The sequence below is a fragment of the Crinia signifera genome, chromosome 4 (assembly GCF_055691185.1).
Source record: "Crinia signifera chromosome 4, ASM5569118v1, whole genome shotgun sequence".
Classification (NCBI taxonomy): domain Eukaryota; kingdom Metazoa; phylum Chordata; class Amphibia; order Anura; family Myobatrachidae; genus Crinia; species Crinia signifera.
Window position 1 is genome coordinate 166,091,644 of NC_139220.1, and position 25,401 is coordinate 166,117,044.

The window sequence follows — 25,401 nt, forward strand, 5'->3', positions numbered from 1 at the left end:
GGTCTCAGAGAAATTGACTTTTTCAAATTATTTTTCTCTGATGATTTTATAAATTTAATGGTGGACCAAACTAATTTATATGCCCAGCAGTTTATTGCTCAAAACCCCACGTCATCATTTGCTAGGTGGACCCCTGTAGATGCAGTAGAGATGATGACGTTTTGGGGTCTGGTGTTTCATATGGGCATAGTAAAAAAGCCAGAAATTAGGCAATATTGGAGTACAGATGTTCTGTACAGCACCCCATTTTACCGTATGGCCATGCCCCGGGCTCGATTTGAGACGATCCTTAAATTTTTGCATTACAACGATAATGCACAGTGCCTACCCAGAGATGATCCCACCTTTGACCGGCTATTCAAAGTCAGGCCGGTCATTGATCATTTCAGTGCCAAATTTGAAGAGATGTACATCCCAGATAAATTCATTTGCATAGACGAGTCCCTTATACATTTTAAAGGAAGGGTTAAATTCCGCCAGTACCTTCCCAGTAAGAGGGCAAGGTATGGCATAAAAATGTATAAGCTGTGTGAAAGCACCTCAGGGTACACTCACAGGTTTAGGGTATATGAAGGGAAGGATTCAAGAATTGAACCGCCAGAATGCCCCCCCTCCCTCGTAGGTGTTAGTGAAAAAATTGTCTGGGATTTAGTGCACCCCTTCCTGGATAAAGGTTATCACCTCTATGTGGATAACTTTTACACTAGCATCCCCCTGTTTAAGGCCCTTGGTTCAAGAGGTACAGCAGCTTGCGGTACTGTGCGCAAGAACCAAAGAGGCCTCCCAAAAACGCACATTGCCCAAGTAATGAGAAGGGGTGAAAGCAGGGGAATATGCACCGAAAATATGTTGTTGGTCAAATATAAGGACAAGAGGGATGTCCTTATACTGACAACAATTCACGGAGACAGTACCACCTCCGTCCCTGTACGAGGTACCAGTACCCACACCTCAAAACCTAATTGTATCCTGGATTACAATAGGTACATGGGCGGAGTGGATCTTTCAGATCAGGTACTGAAGCCGTACAGTGCCCTGCGGAAAACAAAAATCTGGTACAAGAAGCTGGCCGTGTATATCATCCAGATGGCACTGTATAACGCTTACGTGCTATTCCGTTCTACCGGCCAGAGGGGGACATTTATGCACTTTCAAGAGGAAGTCATAAAAGGCCTAATATTTGGGAACCAGCAGGCAGAGGGCCCCAGTACTTCTAGTACTGGCCCCCGTATTGTACCAGGGCAGCATTTTCCTGATGAAATCCCCCTCCACTGGAAAAAAGGGCAGGACACAAAAAAGGTGCAAAGTTTGCTATAAAAAGGGAATAAGAAAGCAAACTATTTTCCAGTGTGACACTTGCCCCGACAAACCCGGCCTATGTATAAAGGAGTGTTTTAAATTATACCACACATCTATGGATTATTAGGTTCATAATTTCACCGTGCTTCGGGGGTCTTGCTAATGCCACATAGCACCCACCATTCATTCCACCAGAATCTGAGCCGCAAAATCCAAAAATCACTCCTTCCCTTCTGAGTCCTGCCATGCACCCAACTGGTATTTTTTGGTCACATGTGAGGCATTGCCGTACTCGGGAGAAATTGGGGCACAGATTTTGGGGTGCTTTTTCTCCTTCATACCTTCTGAAAATAAAAAATTTTGAGCCAGAACTGCATTTTTGTGTAAAAAAATGTAATTTTTCATTTTCACTGCCCAGTTGTATCAAAATTGGTGAAACCCCTGGGGGTTTGAAATGTACACTATACCCCTAGATGAATTCCCTGAGGGGTGTAGTTTGCAAAATGGGGTCACTTGTGGGGGGGTTCCACTGTATTGGTGCTTGGGGGGTCTTGCTAATGCGACATAGCACCCACCAACATTCCACCACCAAAAATCACTCCTTCCCTTCTGAGTCCTGCCATGCACCCAACTGGTATTTTTTGGTCACATATGAGGCATTGCCATACTCGGGAGAAATTGGGGCACAGATTTTGGGGTGCTTTTTCTCCTTCATACCTTATGAAAATGAAAAATTTTGAGCCAGAACTGCATTTTTGTGTAAAAAAATGTAATTTTTCATTTTCACTGCCCAGTTGTATCAAAATTGGTGAAACCCCTGGGGGTTTGAAATGTACACTATACCCCTAGATGAATTCCCTGAGGGGTGTAGTTTGCAAAATGGGGTCACTTGTGGGGTGGTTCCACTGTATTGGTGCTTTGGGGGTCTTGCTAATGCGACATAGCACCCACCAACATTCCACCAGAATTTGTGCTGCAAAATCCAAATATCACTCCTTCCCTTCTGAGTCCTGCCACTTTTTGGTCACACATGAGGCATTGCCGTACTCGGGAGAAATTGGGGCACAGATTTTGGGGTGCTTTTTCTCCTTCATACCTTCTGAAAATGAAAAATTTTGAGCCAGAACTGCATTTTTGTGTAAAAAAATGTAATTTTTCATTTTCACTGCCCAGTTGTATCAAAATTGGTGAAACCCCTGGGGGTTTGAAATGTACACTATACCCCTAGATGAATTCCCTGAGGGGTGTAGTTTGCAAAATGGGGTCACTTGTGGGGTGGTTCCACTGTATTGGTGCTTTGGGGGTCTTGCTAATGCGACATAGCACCCACCAACATTCCACCAGAATTTGTGCTGCAAAATCCAAATATCACTCCTTCCCTTCTGAGTCCTGCCACTTTTTGGTCACACATGAGGCATTGCCGTACTCGGGAGAAATTGGGGCACAGATTTTGGGGTGCTTTTTCTCCTTCATACCTTCTGAAAATGAAAAATTTTGAGCCAGAACTGCATTTTTGTGTAAAAAAATGTAATTTTTCATTTTCACTGCCCAGTTGTACCACAATTGGTGAAACCCCTGGGGGTTTGAAATGTACACTATACCCCTAGATGAATTCCCTGAGGGGTGTAGTTTGCAAAATGGGGTCACTTGTGGGGGGGGTTCCACTGTATTGGTGCTTTGGGGGTCTTGCTAATGCGACATAGCACCCACCAACATTCCACCACCAAAAATCACTCCTTCCCTTCTGAGTCCTGCCATGCACCCAACTGGTATTTTTTGGTCACATATGAGGCATTGCCATATTTGGGAGAAATTGGGGCACAGATTTTGGGGTGCTTTTTCTCCTTCATACCTTATGAAAATGAAAAATTTTGAGCCAGAACTGCATTTTTGTGTAAAAAAATGTAATTTTTCATTTTCACTGCCCAGTTGTATCAAAATTGGTGAAACCCCTGGGGGTTTGAAATGTACACTATACCCCTAGATGAATTCCCTGAGGGGTGTAGTTTGCAAAATGGGGTCACTTGTGGGGGGGTTCCACTGTATTGGTGCTTGGGGGGTCTTGCTAATGCAACATAGCACCCACCAACATTCCACCAGAATCTGAGCTGCAAAATCCAAAAATCACTCCTTCCTTTCTGAGTCCTGCCATGCACCCAAATGGTATTTTTTGGTCACATGTGAGGCATTGCCGTACTCGGGAGAAATTGGGGCACAGATTTTGGGGTGCTTTGTTTCCTTCATTCCTTGTGAAAATGGAAAATTTTGAGCCAGAACTGCATTTTTGTGTAAAAAATGTAATTTTGCATTTGCACAGCCCAGTTGTATCAAAATTGGTGAAACCCCTGGGGGTTTGAAATGTACACTATACCCCTAGATGAATTCCCTGAGGGGTGTAGTTTGCAAAATGGGGTCACTTGTGGGGGGGTTCCACTGTATTGGTGCTTGGGGGGTCTTGCTAATGCGACATAGCACCCACCAAAATTCCACCAGAATCTGAGCTGCAAAATCCAAAAATCACTCCTTCCCTTCTGAGTCCTGCCATGCACCCAAATGGTATTTTTTGGTCACATGTGAGGCATTGCCGTACTCGGGAGAAATTGGGGCACAGATTTTGGGGTGCTTTTTCTCCTTCATACCTTCTGAAAATGAAAAATTTTGAGCCAGAACTGCATTTTTGTGTAAAAAAATGTAATTTTTCATTTTCACTGCCCAGTTGTATCAAAATTGGTGAAACCCCTGGGGGTTTGAAATGTACACTATACCCCTAGATGAATTCCCTGAGGGGTGTAGTTTGCAAAATGGGGTCACTTGTGGGGGGGTTCCACTGTATTGGTGCTTTGGGGGTCTTGCTAATGCGACATAGCACCCACCAACATTCCACCACCAAAAATCACTCCTTCCCTTCTGAGTCCTGCCATGCACCCAACTGGTATTTTTTGGTCACATATGAGGCATTGCCATACTCGGGAGAAATTGGGGCACAGATTTTGGGGTGCTTTTTCTCCTTCATACCTTATGAAAATGAAAAATTTTGAGCCAGAACTGCATTTTTGTGTAAAAAAATGTAATTTTTCATTTTCACTGCCCAGTTCAGAGGCAGAACTCTGGGAGGCAATGGAGTCATCTGCCGCCGGGCTCCTGTTCCCAAGGGGGCACCTCTCCTCCCCTTCAAGTTTGAATCAGTCAAATGAAAGCAGTTGATATTTCTAATTTTGCTGACTCCCCCTTCTAACAGCATTTTTGCAAGTGTCACACCCTGTGTTAGATCCCATGACCCTACTGGAGACAGACACCTTACTTGGGGGGGCACCAATACTTATCTTGCCTCCGGGCAACTGGGATGAACTTACGCCACTGGCCCAGTTGTATCAAAATTGGTGAAACCCCTGGGGGTTTGAAATGTACACTATACCCCTAGATGAATTCCCTGAGGGGTGTAGTTTGCAAAATGGGGTCACTTGTGGGGGGGTTCCACTGTATTGGTGCTTGGGGGGTCTTGCTAATGCAACATAGCACCCACCAACATTCCACCAGAATCTGAGCTGCAAAATCCAAAAATCACTCCTTCCTTTCTGAGTCCTGCCATGCACCCAAATGGTATTTTTTGGTCACATGTGAGGCATTGCCGTACTCGGGAGAAATTGGGGCACAGATTTTGGGGTGCTTTTTCTCCTTCATACCTTCTGAAAATGAAACATTTTGAGCCAGAACTGCATTTTTGTGTAAAAAAATTAATTTTTCATTTTCACTGCCCAGTTGTACCACAATTGGTGAAACCCCTGGGGGTTTGAAATGTACACTATACCCCTAGATGAATTCCCTGAGGGGTGTAGTTTGCAAAATGGGGTCACTTGTGGGGGGGTTCCTAAATTTTAGCATCTTATGGTGCCTAGAAACCTACATGGTGCCTAAAAAATAATCTCATAAAAAGGAGGCTCCAAAATCAAGTAGGTGCTCCTTCTATTATGAAGCCTGTGGTTTGGTCAACGTGCACACTAGGGCCACATATAGGATATTTATGAAAACAAAAGAATTGGGGGAATCAATTTTTAGTCACATTTCTCTAGTAAAATGTACTGTGTTCCTTAGAAAAATGTATTAAAATTGCAAATCTGCAAAAAAAATGAAATTTTGAAATTTCACCTACACTTTGTTTTAATTCCTGTGAAACACCTAAAGGGTTAACAAACTTCCAAAATGCTGTTTTGAATACTGTGAGGGGTGCAGTTTTTGAAATGGTATCATTTATGGGGGTGTCTCACATACAAGTCCCTCAAAGTCACATCAGAACTGAACTGGTCCCTAAAAAAATCAGTGTTTGAAATTTTCTTGAAAATTTGAGAATTTGCTATTCATATTGTAAGCCTCCTAGTGTCCAAAAAAATTAAAAGGAAGTTGAAATAATGATGGAAACATAAAGTAGACATATGGTCTATGTTAGTTATTAACTATTTTGAGTGGTATGATTATTTGTCTCACAAGCAGAAAATTTAACATTTTGCAAATTGCTAAATTTTCCATTTTTTTACGACATTTTGGTATTTTTCACAAAAAAACACAGACTGTATCGACCCAAATTTACCACTAATTTGAAGTACAATATGTCACGAAAAAAAATCTCAAAATCACTGGGATAAGTAAAAGCAAAAAAAAGTTATCCCCACTTAAGTGATACATGTCAGATTTGAAAAAAAGGGCTCTGTCAGGAACGCAAAAACTGGCTCTGTCAGGAAGGGGTTAATGTAGTTCATGTTTTCATTACTGCATAGGTCTAATAATAACCATGCCTACTTTTATTGTTCTAGTTCTGATGGTTTGATATAAATAGATATTTATTGATCTTTTTAATTTAAACTTCCCAAACAAAAAAATAGAATGACCTATAGGAGGGGACTGGTTAACCAGTGCTAGAGTGACTTATTATTGGTAGTTGTACAGAATGTAAAGGTCCTACAGAGGATCACCCAGCATACTGATATAGGTTTAGCGCTGAAATTGGAGCTTGGATATAGATTACAGTTTCACATACAGTAAGAGCTTTACTGAAGTGAACAAATCTATATGCTGTCACCTGCAGCAGAATCTGTACAGTGTGGTCTGCTCACACTGCTGTCTACAGAGTAAATTGCTAAATAGTACATGTGAGCTTGTCCTCAAGCAGACAACACCTTTTGTTGTAAAGATTCCCTTTATCGATTGCTTGTTTTTCTTTTTTAACAAACTTTTGTTTCGCACATCTTTTGTTTTTGGTGTTTTTGATCCAGCAATTTTTTTTCTTTTTATAGATTTCAAAACCGTTATGGATTTAATGCTTTTTATAAGCCATATTAAGTAATACAGCATGCATTTGTGTAGGCCAAATATAGGTTTTTATTTTTGGTGTTTGCAGTCATGAGTGAATGTGTTATTTGTTGATAAGTTTGGGTTTTCTGTCCTTTAGTTCATTATGTGCAGAGAATGAAGAAGCATCGCTGGCGGTGCAAATCGGTGACCTTCTGGTGCAGTGATGAACTACTTTGCTGCCAGTGGTTACAAGCACTTAATGATCTACTTGAAAAACAGAGTGAGTTCTATTTTACTTGCACATTCCTTTAATTTAATTTAAAATTGAGTATGGTAGTCATCCCCAGTACCTGTGTGAAGTAAACCAATAGTAAATTACTTTGTGTTCAAAGCTCTCAGTTTAAACGAGGTTAGAATGTGTTTTTTAAGGTCTGCAAAAAACAATTTTCTTTTTCCACCCTTTTTAGTTTTAGTGTAACTGGCATTTAAAAGGTTAAATATGCCACTCAAAGTTGTCCATCTTTGAATGAAATGCAAGTTTTGGAATTGTGTATTCACTCTCTCTGACAAATCATTTGAAAACCAACTTGAGCATCTCTATTTCCCTGGCTGTTTAGGTACTGTAATACTGTATCCTCAGATGATGCTTAGCATAACAACAGATCTAGAACATTGATTAGGTCATTTAGAAATGGAAAGCAATTAAACACAAAAGCAGCACTAATCTTTTTAGACGTATCTTCCTACTGACAGACAGGTTTGTAATGATAATACACAAGTTTCAGGATGTCTGAGTGAGCAGTTGAGGGATCTTTGTTGCTGCAGCACAGTGCAGTCTCTGGACTTGACCTATAATATCATACTTGAAACCGGTTTCTGCAGATAAGCCCATGCGTATTTCTGAACAACTCTCACTGCAGCAGCCAACACCTATATGTAAAGCGTTTACATCGGTGATACATATGCTTATTTAAGAATTTGGTGCATGTTTATACTGAATTGTATTTGCAACAAGGTGCTTATCCCCTTCTAGTAATATTTTATATTATAGTTCTTCTAGGATAAACTGCAGTGATCTTTTAGAACTGCTACTGTAGGTTTAGGTACTGGTTCTCATTATCTGCCAAGGAAGTAGTATGCACTAAACTTGATAACTATATAAATGACCACTTTGAGTGCCAAGTGAATTTGTCAAAATAGGTATGGAAATTGCCAAGCAAACCTTTTTATTCATCATAATGAACTGTAATGTTTAAATTAAATTGGAAATGCAATCTATTTTTACACAACATTTGTTATTTGCATTTATGTAACACATGTGAGCGACGCTGGCATTTTTAGCAGATATTTCGAACATCTCTGAGATGTTGCCACTAAAAGGGTTAAATACTTGAATTATGAGGTATGATAACTTGTAAGAAAGTACTTTCTTGGTATAAATGGTAAGTAGTAATAATCTTGTTTTTGTTTTGGTATTACAGCATGGAGACCAAAGCACTTACTAGTTTATATAAACCCATATGGTGGAAAGAAGAAAGGAAAACAAATATATGAAAATAAGGTGGCTCCTTTGTTCAGCCTTGCCTCCATCTCTACAGAAGTCATAGGTAAAGAGAAAAAAAGCTGTCTTTTTAACATCTAATAGAGCATGCAAGTCCTCTTACAATACATAAGAGCACTGTGCAATAAAACACATTGGGCCGCATTCAATGCAGACGGCGAGGGTGTTAAACTGCAAGGAACCCCGAAAAACAAGCCACCTTTGCTGTTTAACCCCCGCGCCGGCCGCTTACCCCAATTAAATGTCCGAGGGGAATCTTCACCGTCAGGACAGCGAGGATTTCCCCAAACGGTGAGGTTTGCAGCTGATGCATGGAGCCAGCTGCATTATCTGCGAGCTATGCTGTTTTGGCGGCCGTGCACACCATTTCCACCTCTCTGTAAAAACCCAGCGAGGTGGAAACGGCATGTGCAGGGGAGTCAGTTGAATACTGACCCGCAAGCTGCAAGCAGTACAATCAGCACTGCTCGCCATCACAGCTCGCAAAAGAGCATTAAATACTGCCCATTGACTGCCACCTCAGTTACCAACAATTTTTTCTTTCTTCTGGATCCCAAATTGGATCGCCCGAAAATATCTGAAAAACATTGGGGAAAAAAAAACGTTAGTTTTTCCAGGTCCGTTTTTTTTGGGCAAGGCTAACTGAATACCGGCTGTTGTCCTTAATTAAAAAATATATTCACCAAAAACAGCCTTATTGGTGCAGTTTATAACTAATCTTCATCTGCAAGGAAACCTCATTAATCTGTATGAGTAGGAGACTTTTGGGTACTTGTAGTTTCACGGCGGCACTTCCCAGCAGATCGAATTGTATGCAAATCGCATGCAAATATCTGATGCGATTTGCATACAATTTGATCCGCGGTGCGATTTAGCACATCCCCACTATCTACATCAGCCCGAAGCGTGGCGATCGGACACGGTACGCGTCCTCACGACCTGCTCATACCCCACTATCCACATCGGCGTGGAGTTCATTTTATAAAGTGTGGCGAGAGCACATGTAAAATGACCCCTAAACGTGGCGAGTGGACGTGGAAAACGAGCCCGAAGCGTAGTGAGCGCAGCGAACCCCGTGAGGGAACATGGATTACTTCATGTGTATGCCATGTCACCTCGCCATGCTTTGGGCTCGTTTCGCAGGGCTCACTGCGCATGGCACACTTTGGGCTCTGTGGCTCGCTGCCCTCGCCACACTTTATAAGGTCAACTCCACACCGACATGGATAGTGGGGGTATGAACAGGTCGGGACGCTTGCCATGCTTCTGGATGACGTCTATAGTGGGGGTGTGCTAAATCGCATCGCAGATCGAATTTCTTGCAAATATCGCATGCGATCTGGTGGGAAGTGCCGCCGTGAAACTAAACAAGTACCGACTTTTGCATGGGCTATTTTTTAAGTATTTGTGAACGGCGGTCTTTGTTTTTTTTTAAAAAACAAACAAAAAATACATACACATATAAATTGTTATGTTTTTATTATGGTGTATATTCTACATAATTTACTATTGCAGTTTTGGAGAAATGCTATTGCTTGCCTGCTAACCATTAGTGATTACTCTGCTAGAACATTAAGATGGTACCTAGCTAACATTCTACAGCTGCCACTGTTAGTGTCAGAGTGCAGAGAGCGGTCTTATTTTTATTTTTATAATTGCAGCAACTTGCAAGGATCTGTAACTAGTAATTATCCGAATTGTCAGTGTTCCAATATTTCATCTGCTGTCTTTCATTTCACTTTAAAGAGATTTTTTTTTGCTTTTACTTGCCTTCTGCTTTTTGACACTAAGGAGTTTAGCGTGATCATAATATCTGTATTAATTAAGAGAATGTATAAAATCTTGCTTTGCAAGTCAATGCTAGAATTAGAAAATATAAACTAGGTGGCGTATATGGTTGACTTGATCATGTTGCTAAGTGGATGATTAAAAGTCTAGCACAATATATATGGTAATAAACACAAATTATCTAAAGATGCAATATAAAATGTTGCTATAGGCCTGTTTGGACAGGATGTGAATGTATGCCAAAATGTTACTTCAGTACAACCTTAATTAAAAGTTTAATGATGTAAGACAGGACCATTTTTATAATACAAAGTGTGTGGTCACCCAAAGGATATTTCCGCCTTTCAAACTTGCATTCAATGTGGTTTCCATCTGTCGGAACATCGGCCAAGAATTAGATCTTCCGACTCTCGAACGTTCCGACTGTCGGAATACACCTGGATTGTTGAATCCACATTGATTTTTGTAGAAAATGGCTGCAGTTTCAACAATACAGCAGCTGTTTTGACAATGCTGATTTTATAAAGTCGAATCTGCCAGGGCTTCAATGTGGTTGAAATGGGTCACATTGAATAGACCCTCTCCCTAGTCATGAGTCAGAAGTGAATTTTAGATGAATGTGGTACTGATGTTGGTGAAAGCAAATTAATATTTGTGACTATGCATGTGATAAATATTTCGGAAACCTCTGCTCCACATGTATTCCCTGACAGTGCACAAAAGGTGGTGTTGTGTACAGGATCGTTGCTAACAGAAATTAAGTAGTCAAGTGATGGGTGGTGACTGGGAGCAAATATCGGTCATGTGACAGTGAGGGTAGTGTTTTGGACATGCCAGTGGATACTGGCTGCATTCTCCGACGCATAGACACTTTTGTGGAATGCCGTAGGTAGTACCACATTCATACAGGGGACCAGAAAATTGGTGTCTAAGGGCTCTCCAGGCCATGCTCTTGGCTAGTGGAAAGGAAGTGGTAGCGTCAATCTCTAAATCTGGCCCATTATTTTTATATAGATTTGAACAGGCAGAATAGAGCAGTATTGTAGTCCTGTTATACAGCTCATCTTTTTAAATTAGACTTTTTCTTAAAGTAACAGTTTAGAAATACAGGACATTTTTTAACAAAGATGTGCTCCGTTCATATTCCAAAGGCTACTCGCACTGCCAGTAGGATCTTTGAGCACTATTGTGAATACAGACTGTACACCTTAACATTGAGGGTGATTGTTTGAATGGAACAAGGTTACAGGAACAGAGGAGATGTCCTATCTGCAATGCATCAATACACTGTCTCTCCTGTTTAGTCTCTAGTTGCAGTGATGGTTGAGATGCTGTAACCAATAGCTGTTTGTAGCTCACAGTGAATTTACCACAGGAGCTGGGAAGCAGGCATGTGAATGATCATGCGGCTGAGCTATACTGTATGTGTATAATGGATGTTTTATCTGAAAACTAAACTAATTTCACTTTCACATGATGAATGCTATTTGCTACAGTGCGTTCTTAGTTTTCTATAACCATTTATTTTCTGTGCAGTGACCGAATATGCAAACCATGCTAGAGATAACCTGTATGAAGTCGATCTAGAAAATTATGATGGGTAAGTATAACTATTAAGGAAAAATTGTTGTGATATATGTTTCACAATATATGTAGATGCTGATTTTTTTTTTTTAATTCCCTTACAATTTTACACATACAAAATATATATTTTTCACTCTAGACCAGCAGTTCTCAAACTGTTGTCCTGACCTTCTCAGCATGGGGTTGCGACTCCATGTTGCTGACCATAAGGCTGATGACTTTTCTAATCTCAGTCAGTGATTCAAGGAGTCTGGAAAATCTGTTGAATGGTCTGTTATGTTAGACTCCTCCCATCACTCTGTGCCTCCACAATGCTGCCATGTATTTGCTGGCTGCTGACCACACATGTGATGTGATGACCTTCTGTAGTAACTTGCTGGGGTCCTGTCATTATTTTTATTGTATGATGGGGTCCCAGAGCAAAATAGTTTGAGTACCCCTGCTCTAGACTGCTCTTCCTGGGGTGTGTGGTCACAGGTACTAGCTGCTAATTTCAAGGACATTGTGCTTCTTATTCCGTCATCGCATTGATGAAAGCCACTGCATCACTAAGGGACTGGTTATTGTAAGATTATAGAAATGATAGTAAATCTGGAACATTATTTGTGATTGTCATACTTCCTCAGTTACTGTGCACATTCAAGCTTCAATATCCGTTTTTATGTAGTACCTACAAAACGTATTTGTTTAGCTATAGTTGGCAAAAAAATTGACAATTTATTTTTGTATTAAAGTTGCATTATATACTAAAAGCAACTAAAATATTTTTGTTGTCTTTCATTAGCATTAATCCTTTCTACATGCTGATTTCCATTATAAATCTGCACTCGAAAATGCTTCTTTTGTATTTTCAATGCATTACAAATGTACGGTATAGGACTACATATTTTATGAAATGATGGAACACCTGTGTTAATGTGGGAGATCTGGACGCTACATTCTCTTCATCCCTAAACTGCTTCTACCTTTCTATAGCAGAGGGTATTATTGTGTGGTGCTCGCAAGGAAATCGCTGTTCAGAGGGGCTCATTGTTTCAAAGGGGAAACTCCCCTCATACGTGTCCTTGCCCCATCTGCCGGGACTATTGGTATTTCTCCAGTGCATAAGAATATTGTCTGGTGGTCACACAATAATATCTTCAAATGTTTTTTTGGCATTTGAAAAAGTCATTTAGTTGAACTTGCAGATCTAACCCATTAACATGTTTTTCAACAGTATTTATTTTTTAATCACATTTAATACTACTAGTGCTTGGAGAAGATTAGATTTTAGTCACTGTAGATTGTAAATATACAATGTATGGTTACAGTTGGTTTCCATTACTCATGAACAGAAGAGCTGGTTACATTTTTTGTGTAACGGAGATTAATTTTGGTTTTTATCACTGGCAGCGTTGTTTGTGTTGGTGGTGATGGAATGTTCAGTGAAGTGCTGCATGGCCTGCTAGGACGGATACAGAAGGATTGTGATGTTGATCATAACACTCCCAAAGTCCCGTTATCTCTGAGCAATATGAGGATCGGCATTATTCCTGCTGGTAAGGCGACTAATTATGTTCATGCTGACCTCATATTATTCTGCTTCGTTTATGATTTTGTGACATTGACTTTTTTCTGCTCAATGATGCAGCTCATTTTAATATTCCATACGTGACCTTGCAGTGCTCAGAAAGCTCATTTTAAGTATGGTGCAGGGCTAGCATATTAAAGTGATATATTTTGGTTCATGCTAGCATCAATGAGTATTTAAACTGTGTGTATATGCACTTATTGGGTTTGTCCAGACAGGGTCATTTTCCATTTTATGTGTTCAAAAAAGTGAAGTCTTAAAAGAATTTTATGGCTTGGAAATGTATTCAAAATGTGTATTATGCACATTAAGTAACTCAGTTGAATTGTACTATTAATGCTGCTTTCACATCACGAAAGGTGGATTGGACCAGGGATTTTGATCCCATTCCAACCCTTTCACACTGAACCCAGATCACCTGTTATGCACAGGGTGACCCGAGTTTAAACTTGGTTATAGCCCACACTATCTTTTAGAACTTTTTATCAAAAGATACCGGCTCCAACTTTAGCTCTGAAAAGCAGAGTAGAGTCAGGAGCCTGCCTGTGATCTAATAATGTTGCCAAAAAAATATTGGAATCTGGGGGTTAAGATGACCAGAGTCACGGGAGCAACTGGGATGTAGATCACTGGGTAGGGGTGTGTGTGGGTACCCGACACCGCAAGTGCAGTATACCCTGCGGAGTGCTTTTGCATGGACAAAGCATTCTAGCAAGCCTTGGTCCCCCATGTGATGATAGATAAATCCATACAATGTAAAAACTTATCACATAAAGAATAGGACCAATTTTAACAAATCCCATCCACATCCTCAAATGTGGATTGTGATATATATGCATCTTAAGCAGAAGTTTGAGAGCATCAGACTTGAAATGGTATCTTCTTTCTCAGCCAGAAACTAGTACATTCCTTATGTTTTCTTTTCATACCTTCTCTTCATTTTATATCACAAATGAAAACAAAGTATCTTCCTTACTCTTATGTTTCAACTGCACTTCCTGTCTTAATGCTTCACCCTTACAAATCAGTACAGGTTGAGTATCCCGTATCCAAAATGCTCGGGACCAGGAGAATTTTGGATAACGGATTATTCCGTATTTCGGAATATTTTAATATTTCAATTATGTATTTTGAAGTATCTTGCATGTTTGCTGTATAAACACATAAAATACACACAAATATATTTTATTACCACATAAAATACACACAAATATATTTTATTTGTTCAAAAAACAAGGTTTCAAAACATGAAACAAAATTTGTGTACTATCTCAGATATTGAATTTGAATGCCAAGCAATCATTTTCTTGCACATATATAGTGCCAATTACATATCATGTCACCAGTAGTGCTGTTACAAATGTCCCCAGTGAGTTTTTAGCAAAAAAAATAAATATTTTTTTCACTTTCTGGAATGTATGGTTTTCGGAATAATTCGGATAACGGATACTCGGATACGGGATACTCAACCTGTATAGCTGTCTTCTGCACTTATTCCAACCTCTCCTTATTCAGGCAATAAGTGATCATTGCTATTATGGAAAAAAATAATAAAAAATACTCCTAGTAGCTTCTCATTTCTTAGCATGTCATCCTTCATTCTGAACTGTCTTTTGTAACCCACATTAAATCCATTCCCAAATACTGTTAAATACATCTAATAATTTCCAGAATATGCATAGATCTTACTCCATATAAACCCTGCAAAAACTTTGATGTGTGCATTCATTGTCTCCCATATTGACTACTGCTGCCTTAGTGGTCCTCCCCTAATCAGGCTTAAACTCTTAGAGGGGTATTTAATCCGTGATTCCGACTGTCGGAATTCAATGTTCACAATTATCAGAAGCAATAGCTTAATCTTCCAGTTCTTCTACCTATTTATCTCCTCCCTGCATAGAGCAAACAAAATTTACATGTATACTTTCCATACTCAGGCCAAATTGCTCCTAACAGTGTTGTATAACTGGATCATTCCGCCCACTTGGCACTTTCAATGTGTAGCACTTAACCTCATTTAGCAAATTCCTATTTCCCTATTCATCAGGCATTCCCAGCCATGGTCCTCAAGGCACACTAACAGTGCAGGCTTTAGTTCTATTCAGGCTTCAGCACAGATGGTTAAATCAAAATAACTGAGGTACTAATGAAGTCACCTGAGCTCAAAGCATGGATAGCACTAAAGGTGCCCATACACGTACCAATTACCCGGTACTTTTTGTGCTAAAATAGCATCGCATCGCTTGCACAACGATGCTATTTTACCACAAAGAGTACCGGGTAATCAGTACATGTATGGGCACCTTAAAACCTGGAATGTTAAGGCCCATACACACTGGGTGATTATTGAGCTGAAAGTAGCTCACTTTTGTGTATGCCCCGGCAATGCGCGCGCGTGCTTCTGCATCAGCACTGGCCGCCGCCATCCATTGGCCTGTTTCACCAGCAGAGTGTACAAGAGTCTTCGACTATGGAAAATGGTTCACCCCCTGTGAAAATCTGGGATGGTTGAAATTCGATCAGTGTGTATGCCTCGGTGGTGAACGCTGTGGAAAGTGGTTCATGGTCAGTGAAAATTGCTGGCACGGGTGAAAAGTTTTTCCGCTGGCCAAAACACGCCCTGTGTGTATGGACCTTTAGTTTGCCTAGAACACAGTTGAGGATGCCGGCTATACATATTTAGCCATGCTTAGTTTTGCCATGACCCATCCTATGCATGGCAAAGCTATTACGATGAGAGAGCCTGCGGCTGACACATGCCATACAAATAGATATATCTGCAGCTGGTCACAGCCCAACATATAAAGTCGTAACTGTGGCACTTAAGTCCATGCCACAGGATGGATGTAGCTGGCTACATCTGTACATTGCAAGGTTTTTTTTTGTAGTTGTAGAAATAGTACAATATATGACCACAGTCACAACTGTCATGTGAAATTATCCAAAATGTTGCTATTGTCCTATTATGTGAGTGTGTTTGATCTTTCTTTAAAGCTGTGCTGCTTTACTACTTACATGTCGGTGTGCTGCTCGTTTGCCATTGTGAGAGGGTTTTTGACTGTGAGGACCAATAGGAATCTTCGGAATATGGTTGCATTTAGTGTTCGAGGAATACAGTATGACTTGCCCGCTTCTCTTATGACCCCCTGAGCATGTATTGTCTTGCCTATTCTATTTCATTATTTTTTTTCCTGTCAGCATTTGTTTTGGACGAATAAAATACCACTTTGTAGTGCGTTGACTATAATAGTTTTTAAATGTGTCCTGTAGCTCTGTAATAAATGAGAGTTTAGCTGCATTGTACTCGTCCTTGTTATGATGAAATGTACTCTTGTGTATCGACTTTACTCTTATCAATGTTCTTTGGACTGGTTGCACAGCGATCCCTTATTAGTCAGCCTGCCCACCCCCTTTACTTTCATACACAGCAAAATTTCTTTCCCGAGGTCTTGAATTATTGCAACAAACTCAAAATATAATAAATACCTCTGAAATCCTACTGCTCTGTAAGGCAGAGGTTTTATTAGTAATATGTCAAAGACTGAGATTTATCTGATGTGTTGACTTGAGCGTATAGTTCTATTGAAGCACCATTTTTTTTCCCTAAGAGCTGGAAAGACTAATCCTTTTTTGAGAAGCATATGCCCTTGGAATTACATTAAACTTTTTATGTGGGCAGTGATGGAAATAGGGCTGCTTCTGCACAGCGTTTTGATCCATTGCAGCTTTTACTACAAGCTTAGTAAAACTGGATTTAACATACAGTAGCTTATACTGGGCATGTTTCCAGTTCTCCACAGAAAAGGCGAATAAATGAAACTCACCAATTTTCTGTCCAGACGTAACAAAAGCACCGTCTATTTCTGGGATGTAAAACCTAATCAGACAACCAGCTGAACTATCACGTTTTCATTTCCGTTCTGAGTAGGTGCTTGTTTTATTGCAGTTGCTATTTTAGCTTTCCATCTATGTGTGTGTTTAGTGACTGACTACATAGTTAATGTGATCTGGACAGGGCAGCTTTCTTAGCACTTTTTCAGGTAATTGATAGAACGTTTGTTAGAGGTATGGCTGGTAACCCTTGGCATGACAGGAGAAAACAAACAAACGTATTAAAAAATATTGGGGTATTTTATTCTTTATAACTTTGCTAAAAGTCCATTTGGAGGCCTGGGACTATCCCATTTCAGGCATATCTCAATGGGGTGTCATTTCCTTCACAGGACTCGCTTAGATACATTTACTGGAGCACTGTCAGTGCATATTAATATACACATACAAACAGCACACATGATTTATGTAACTAGGTTCTGTAAGTCCTCCTTTTTTCCCCAATTTTAAATTCACTGTTTACAGAGACTCGTTCTTCATTAAATGAAGCGTTTCATGTGGTTAAATAGGCCGATTGACTGCAACAACTGTACTGTTTGCACTTAATTGTACAGTTCTGGCTTGATGGCTATGGGCCTAATTCATGTTTGTACACAATGGCAATTTTCTCACAACTGAGCATTTATCGGAAGGCTGTGCGTGCGCTGCTGTTGACAGTAATGGACTCTTTGGAGGAGGTAACAGGTAGTGGTTGCAAAAACGAAGGCATGTCATGGCCATTTTTAGGGCATTTGTATTCCTACAGCTGCTCATGTACATAGAGAATCATTGTGCCAGCATTGCTGCTGCCGTGGCCAGTCTGCATGATCATAGAGTCGCTCAGTGAGACAATGTTCCTCTTTACTGCATCAATGCTGCGTATGTGTATGCAGTTGCTGAGGCCTTTATGATGGCTCCAGTGGCACCTTCACTTACAATGATTAGCACGTCTGAAGCATTAAAAATAGCATCTGCATACAAACATGAATTGGGCACTAGGGGGGCTATTCAGATTCAGTCAGTCTCCCTCGCGTTTGTGTTTGTGACTGCACATGCACATTGTTTTTTATGCGCATGTGCAGCTGCTGTTTGCGTGCGCCCACAGTGATTATGCAAATCATCCATTCGCATGCCTGTGGGGGTTCGGGGGCGGGTGGTCCTTGGTGGACTCTCAGAGCTGCGAAATTCGCAGCCTTGCGAGTCAACCAGAATAAGGGCCTAGGTGCAGATAATACTGTTGGAACAAGACAAGTGGGGCAATTTGTGGGTGCCCTCCTCCTCGATGTACCATAGACTGGCATTGTGCCAAAATCTACTATGCAAGTGCATGTCTCTGGAAACATGGTGCTTGCCACATTCTGGAGACTAGATTCAACACTGCACATGTGCAACCACCATTTTGGCATAAATTTTTGACGCGATCGCGGGGCCCCGGAAAGGTGAGTATTAAAATATAAGTGTGATGTGCGCCCCTCTGGGCTTGGGGTTCTGTGTTCACCATGCACATTGCACCCATTATAGAACTGCCTGTGTTCACAGTGGTTAAAGAGCATAGTATAATTGGTACTTGTTTCCTAGCACGGCACCACCGATTTTGATTGTATTGATCAGGTCGGCCACTCTATATAAAATCAACTCCACGCCGAAGTGGATAGTGGGGGTATGAAAAGGTCGGAGGAGGCGTACCGCAGCCCCTCGCGGGCTCGCTGCGCTCGCCACGGGTTTGCGTCAATAGTGGGGTGGCGTTAACAATGGGGGGACATTAACCATACTTTCTAACCCTATACAATGAGAAATTGGCCATATTGGCCCATTACCCATTGTTCCCTATGTAAAATCGGGTTGATCAACCCGATTTTAACTTTAAAAATAATTTAACATTATTCTCTATGGGAAAATCGGGTTGATCGCGTCGGTTATAATGGGCCGCGATGGACCCGATCAACGTGATTTTCTAATTTAACATTATTCTCTATGGGAAAATTGCGTTGGTCGCGTCGCGGCCCATTATAATGGCCCGCGATGGACCCGATCAACGCGATTTTGTCTTTCACCAGCAAATACACTGGTGATTGACATAAAATCGGGTCCATCGGGTTGATCGCATGCCTTAAGTACCTTTAAACTTAAGGCATGCGATAAACCCGACGGGTGCCGTGCTAGGAAACAAGTGCTTCACAATGCACAAACTTTGATAGATATCTATGACAGATACTGAGTTCCTGTTTTAACCTCTTTTACATTGTGTAAAAGTGCAGCCACCTTGTGTTCATTTTGTTTTTTGTTCCTCCAATGTATAAATCTCCAATACTGGATGCCTGTGTTTATTTGCAGGTTCTACAGACTGCGTATGTTTTGCTACTGTGGGTATCAGTGATCCAGTAACTTCCGCTTTGCACATCATTTTAGGTAGGTACCATTTTAGGTATGATAGCATTAAGAAATATGGGAAGTGCCTAACATTTCGACTTTTATTCTCTTTTGATGTGCCAGTTATGTGTAGTATGTCTTTTGGGCAGCAATAAAAACCTCACCCGCCATTAACTATTTTTGGCACCCAATTTCCACATTACCCAGTAGGTGCCTCTACATTACCATAGGCTGGCCTCCACACTCTGCAGCCCATTTACTGTTACTGGAACCAGAGTATCGGCACAAGAAAAATAAATTCTTGTCAACCTCCACTGTCTACACAGCTGGTATGACTGCAGTTTCTGAGTTTGGATTATTGATGATAGAGAGACGGCTGCTGATGTGGGACAGAGTGAGATTAAGGGCCCAATTCAGACCTGATTGTAAGGCATCTTTTGTTCTCAAATGAACAAAACCATGCTGCACTGCAGGTGAGGCATATGTAACATGCAGAAAGTGTTAGATTTGGGGGCGTTATTTTGTTACTGGCAGCTTTATATTTACACTGAAATTTAGATTTCAGTTTGAACACACATCACCCAAAGGTAAATCTTTCTGCAAAGGTTGCATCTACCCCACCTGCAGTGCAGGTCCATTTGAGAAAAAAAACTGCTATGTGATTAAGTCTGTGTTAAGCCCTAAGAGAGAGAACCCACAGCATAGGGGGAGAAAACAAGCACATGGAGACCTTGGCATGAGTGGTGAGAGTTAGGCCACAGGTTCTTAGCTTGTGTAATAACAGGTAAGCCCCCAGATCTTCACTCAGCTAATGAGAGGTATTGGAGGTCATGCAACTTTTGTGCAGGTAATGAGGTATACTATGAGACCTTAGTAAGAGTAATGTACTATACACTACCAGAGTTTAGTTTCAGTAATGAGAAAAAGTCAGCCTCTGACATGCAGGAAGTGGTATCCATATATAGTGCCATAGATAATGCAGTGTAATGCCTGACAAAATTATCAGTATTTACTGACAAGTAGTTGTTCAACCTCCTTGCTGCCATGTATTGGCAGAGTAATCTGAAATCTTGTAATTGTGTTTGCTGGCATATAACATCAGGCTGAGATTGTCTGCTGTACCTATGCGCTGCACATCTGGAAACATTGCACACCCCTCGCACATAGCATAAGTAGATCGTAGTGGTAGTAGAGCTTCTAGTCCCCCGAGCAGCACTGAAGTTGCTGCAGAATGACCTGTTCAATTTTGACTGCTAATGGTGATCCTCCAGAAGCTCACTGGTTGCTGTACACTAGGATAATGATTGTGGGCGTTGTAGTGGTTTGGAAAGTTACCTGCTGGTTCAATATTCCAGTGAGTTTTCTAGAAGTGCCGCAAGCCTCTGATATTGTTGCATCCCAGCGGTCCGGTTGATGTTGAGAGATGCCTGCCAGTCTGTCTTAGCAAGTTGATGCTGAGAGCAGCAAGTTCCTTTTATAAGCTGCGGTTTATTGGGACTCTGCAGCTGCCGGGCACTAAGAGGCTTGGCTGGGCTTTGGTGTAAATCATAGGCTGGCATGTTTTTAATGTATGTGCGTAGCTGGTAGCACAATGAGGTATTATTGGCTGGTATACTGTAACAAGATTTTGAACGCTGGCGGGTAATATAGTAACATTCTAAACACATTCTAAAAACATATTGCCCACTGCTGTGGGAGCATTATCAAAGCCACCCTCAGCAGTGAAACACGTTAGTTTACTGCACTGCACACCACCTTTGCTGCTCCACTTGAACCACTTTGGACCCTGCCAACAGTTGGACAGTCTCAACATCACAGCTTGTGCTTCCATCTTACCTGCCGTGCCTCCACCCAACTACTCTAGCGGTTAAGGTTGTTGGTAATTACCCTGTGAAATTCATGACTGCCATAAGGAGCTTTATATTTATAGAGCTTTATATGGGTAATATTGTGTTTTCATATTGTGTTTTTACATTGTGTTTTATAACGTTACTATGCATGTGTTTATTTATATATATATATATATATATATATATATATATATATATATATATATATATATAAGTATTCAAAATTGTTTTATATAGACAATCCCACAACTATTCATTATCCCTTTTAGAGCGATGCTATCTTTACATAATCTTTGTTTGTGTGGGTCTTGACTTTCCCCACCCCCACAGCAGCTGCCGTTAGAATTGCCACTCAATCAAGCGCCCAAGCTACTACTCTTGGTAGTTCTTTCTTTTCAAACAGAGGGCCTGATTCAGAGCTGGTTGCAGTTTTGCCAGGGCTCCCTCCCAATGATGTGCCCATAAAAATTTGCAGGCGTATATATATTTTGCAGGCACTTCGCTACATAGTGATGCACTTGTGCATGACTGGCAGCAGCCTAACTGCGACGCCAGGCGCAGTACAGTTATGTTTTGGGTGACGCCACACGCAGCCACCTCAGCTCGGACACCTGCATTTTATAGGCCGCTCCCAGAAAACATCGCTTTTTGTTCCTGCCATGCTGCATTGTCGCATCTTAAACCCCGGTCTCTGAATAACCCCATAGTTACTTGACATCTTAATCTTGCTTTATTCCGAACAGGTGATTCTCAGCCCTTGGATGTTAGTTCAGTCCACGACAAGAAAACATTTGTTAAGTATTCGGTCTCTTTATTGGGTTATGGTTTCTACGGTGATGTTTTAAAAGGTAGCGAAAAGAATCGGTGGATGGGTCCTGCTAGATATGACTTTTCAGGTAAAGTAACAACATTTCTTTGCTTTTTTAGGTACTTGTGTATTTTGGCGGCGCCCCTGATTTCCATCGCGCGATGTTTTAATCGCATCGCATGCCATGCACCCGATGGCATGCGATGCGACGCGATTTTTGCCCCCTACACGATGAAAGATTGTATAAGCACCCTAAAGGGTGCTTTTAAGCACCGTAATGGGTGCTTACAATGTTAAATGCACCCGCAGCGAGCCCGCGAGGGGCGGCGGTACGCGTCCTCCGACCTTTTCATACCCCCACTATCCACGTCGGCGTGGAGTTGAGAATAGAAAGTGTGGCGAGCGGACGCGGATACCTTCACAGGTTTCGGAGTCCCCTCGCGGCCTTCACAGGTATCCGCGTCCCCTCGCGGGGCTCGCCACGCTTCGGGCTCGGTGGCTCGCTGCGCTCGCCACACTTTCTATTCTCAACTCCACGCCGACATGGATAGTGGGGGTATGAAAAGGTCGGAGGACGCGTACCGCCGCCCCTCGCGGGCTAGCTGCGCTCGCCACGCTTCGGGTTCACGTTTATAGTGGGGGGGTGCATTTAACATTGTAAGCACCCATTAGGGTGCTTATACAATGTTTAATTGCATCGCATTGTATGGCATTGTATGCCATATACAATGTCATACAATTTTAAAATTGTATGGCATTGTAAAATATCGCGCAATATCGCGTTGCATCGTATGCCTTATGGTATGCGATGCGATGGGCGCCGCCAAACTACACAAGTACCCTTTTTTATTTTGTATAACTTCAGGAAATACTTTGTGTGACGGCCTCTGTCCTTACTTAGTTTATAGCTTTTGGGCATGTGAGAAATTATAATATGGTACATTCATAATAGAATAGGATTATTGAAGACAGACTGCGCACAACAAATTCAGCTTTGCTCATCTGTATCATGTTGCTGTTTATCAAGTTCTCATGTTTGTAACGAGGAATGTTTTTAAATGTGATGTCCCAGTAGGAAAATTAAAAATGCATTTGCAAGAAAGTAATCTAAGACGTGATAAATCCACAAATTACATTTAAATGTTTAATTGCATAAGATTTCTTTTGCTGTGCAACAGCGATCTATCATTTTTTGTACGAAGTCTTTCTGTAGCTACAAATTTATTAAATGTAATTATGGGAAAACATTTTGTTTACCTCTGTACCTGAAGAAAACATAAAACACAAATTTACCGGTTTCTCTTACATCAAAATTAACATAAAAAATTACAGCATAAAATTGCTAAAGAAAGCACCTTTTACGTCCATTTTCTTTTCCCTCTTTCCATTTTCTCTTGTTTTGGTAACCTGCACTAAGTATAGTTTTTCTTTCACTCCCTTTTCTTTAATAGCTATATTGTGACATTACTATAGCCACTGATACTGTAGATTCAACTAAGTGCAAACTTAACTAGTCAAAAAAAGGCACCTTTTGGACATTTTTTAACATTTTAAGTTTACATTCAACCTATTCAAATAAAATGGTGATTTGCTCTGGTTGATCTAATAGCCTCGTTAAGCCGTAGTGTGCCTCAGCTTATCAGAGATTTTGTTCATTGGATTAACCCCCCCCCCCCCCCCCCATAGTCATTATATCAAGTCGTTCTAGAGTGAGATTGTTATAGCGTTATTTGACTCTATATTTTTAGGTTTCAAGACTTTTTTATCTCATCGCTACTATGAAGGAACAGTGTGTTTTCAACCAGCAAAATGGGCTGTGGGGTCTCCACGGGACAAAGTTCGCTGCACATCTGGGCAAGTTTCTGGTTGATATGTATTTTTTAGTATGCACAAACTATTACTTTTCTTTTTTTTTTTTAAAGGTTTATAAGAGATGGTTACTTTTTAATTTTAGATGTTGTTCTTTCAGGTGCTATATTTGCAGGCAAAGTAGCAGTCAGCTGGAGGAGCAGCAGAAAACCTGTGGGTTGGAGCACAATGGTGAGAAAACTTTCCACTCTTCCTTTCTGTGGTGATAATGACTGATACTTAGGTAAATATTGGGTTTTGTCCAAGGCATGAAATGAAGCTGCCATGTATTGGAATAAAGAATGGGTTATTTCTTTAATTATTTATCGCCCCTTTAAAACACCGGGAGACTCGCTGGGAACTCACTAATGCCTAGAAGTCTCATGTAACTCCATGGTGATTAAACATTGTACCAAGTTCTCTGGTCACTTTTGGGAGTGTGTTGTCCGTGTGTGTGAAAGTGAGGTAGGTGGTTGTACAAAAAATACAAAGTAGAATGAGAAAATGACTGGGTTGTTAGGTGGTTTCATCAGATTTAGGTCCAGATGCACTAAGCTTTAAAAGTGATAAAATGGAGTGATAAACCACCAGTCAATCAGCTCCTGCCTGACATGTCACAGACTGTGTTTGAAAAATGTCAGGAGCTGATTGGCTGGCTGTTTATCACTCTACATTTTATCACTTTTGAAGCTTAGTGCATCTGGCCCTTAGAGAGATAAGTATACGGCTCATGCAAGATGACCATATGCAGTAAGTAAGGAGGGATAGGTTGAAAAGATGAGGAGGAGCAGGGCAGTTGGGAAGCAATGCAGCATGATTTAGGGCAGCAATTTATCTGATGAGATGCATACTAATATATTTGTTTATACAAACTTTACTCTAATAACAAGGATTCTTTGGGAATTAAAGTCATTTTTGCGTAAATGGCAGGAATAAGTATTTTGTTCTTTCCTCGATAGCAACAATGTGGTCAATGTTGTTTTTACTTTAGTCAAAATAATTTGTCAGCCTATCATCATCATCATCATCATGTCACCTATTTGCCAAACTTATAGTGATCATTCTAGCACCCGCCATCTTTGAAAACCCACGCAGTTCCTCTTCCCTGCCTGGGGTGTCACTGTCTGCTGTAGTGCTTTTAGCACAGTGCGGTCTGTATATCAGAACTGATCTGCAAACCAGACCTGTGCTAGAAACACCACAGCAGACAGCGATACCCCAGCTAGAATGAACACTACCTTATATTTATATAATAAACTGTATTATAAATGTCTTGTATAGTGCTGGAAGTACAATTCCTCAGAATACTGTGAATTACTACTTTAAAAAAAAAAAAAAATTTAATTTTCAAAAATAACAACAACCCACTACTTGTGAACTACAATACATTAAGGAAAGCTACGTTTTAGAAAAACATGGTACATTAATAAGATAGTGTTAGCTTTTTGCTGTAACAGATGGACAGTAAATGACTTGTGTTATCCTCTGAAATTTCTTATTACAGCGCAGGTGGAAGTCAGATAATTAGCTCATCTAGAGGGAAGGCCAAAATATTGGTTGCCTGCTT

At 40.8% G+C, this 25,401-nt stretch overlaps 1 protein-coding gene across 1 annotated transcript in view; it reads left to right on the plus strand.

Annotated features, from left to right (window-relative positions):
- The window catches only part of CERK (ceramide kinase), an 80,651-nt gene that overhangs the window by 45,436 nt on the left and 9,814 nt on the right, over positions 1-25,401 (plus strand). The window contains exons 4-11 of the mRNA XM_083182917.1: positions 6,743-6,865; positions 8,067-8,192; positions 11,471-11,534; positions 12,911-13,056; positions 19,293-19,367; positions 21,922-22,074; positions 23,735-23,840; positions 23,956-24,026. Of these exons, the coding sequence (XP_083039043.1) occupies positions 6,743-6,865; positions 8,067-8,192; positions 11,471-11,534; positions 12,911-13,056; positions 19,293-19,367; positions 21,922-22,074; positions 23,735-23,840; positions 23,956-24,026 (864 nt within the window). The remainder of the gene's footprint in view (positions 1-6,742; positions 6,866-8,066; positions 8,193-11,470; positions 11,535-12,910; positions 13,057-19,292; positions 19,368-21,921; positions 22,075-23,734; positions 23,841-23,955; positions 24,027-25,401) is intronic.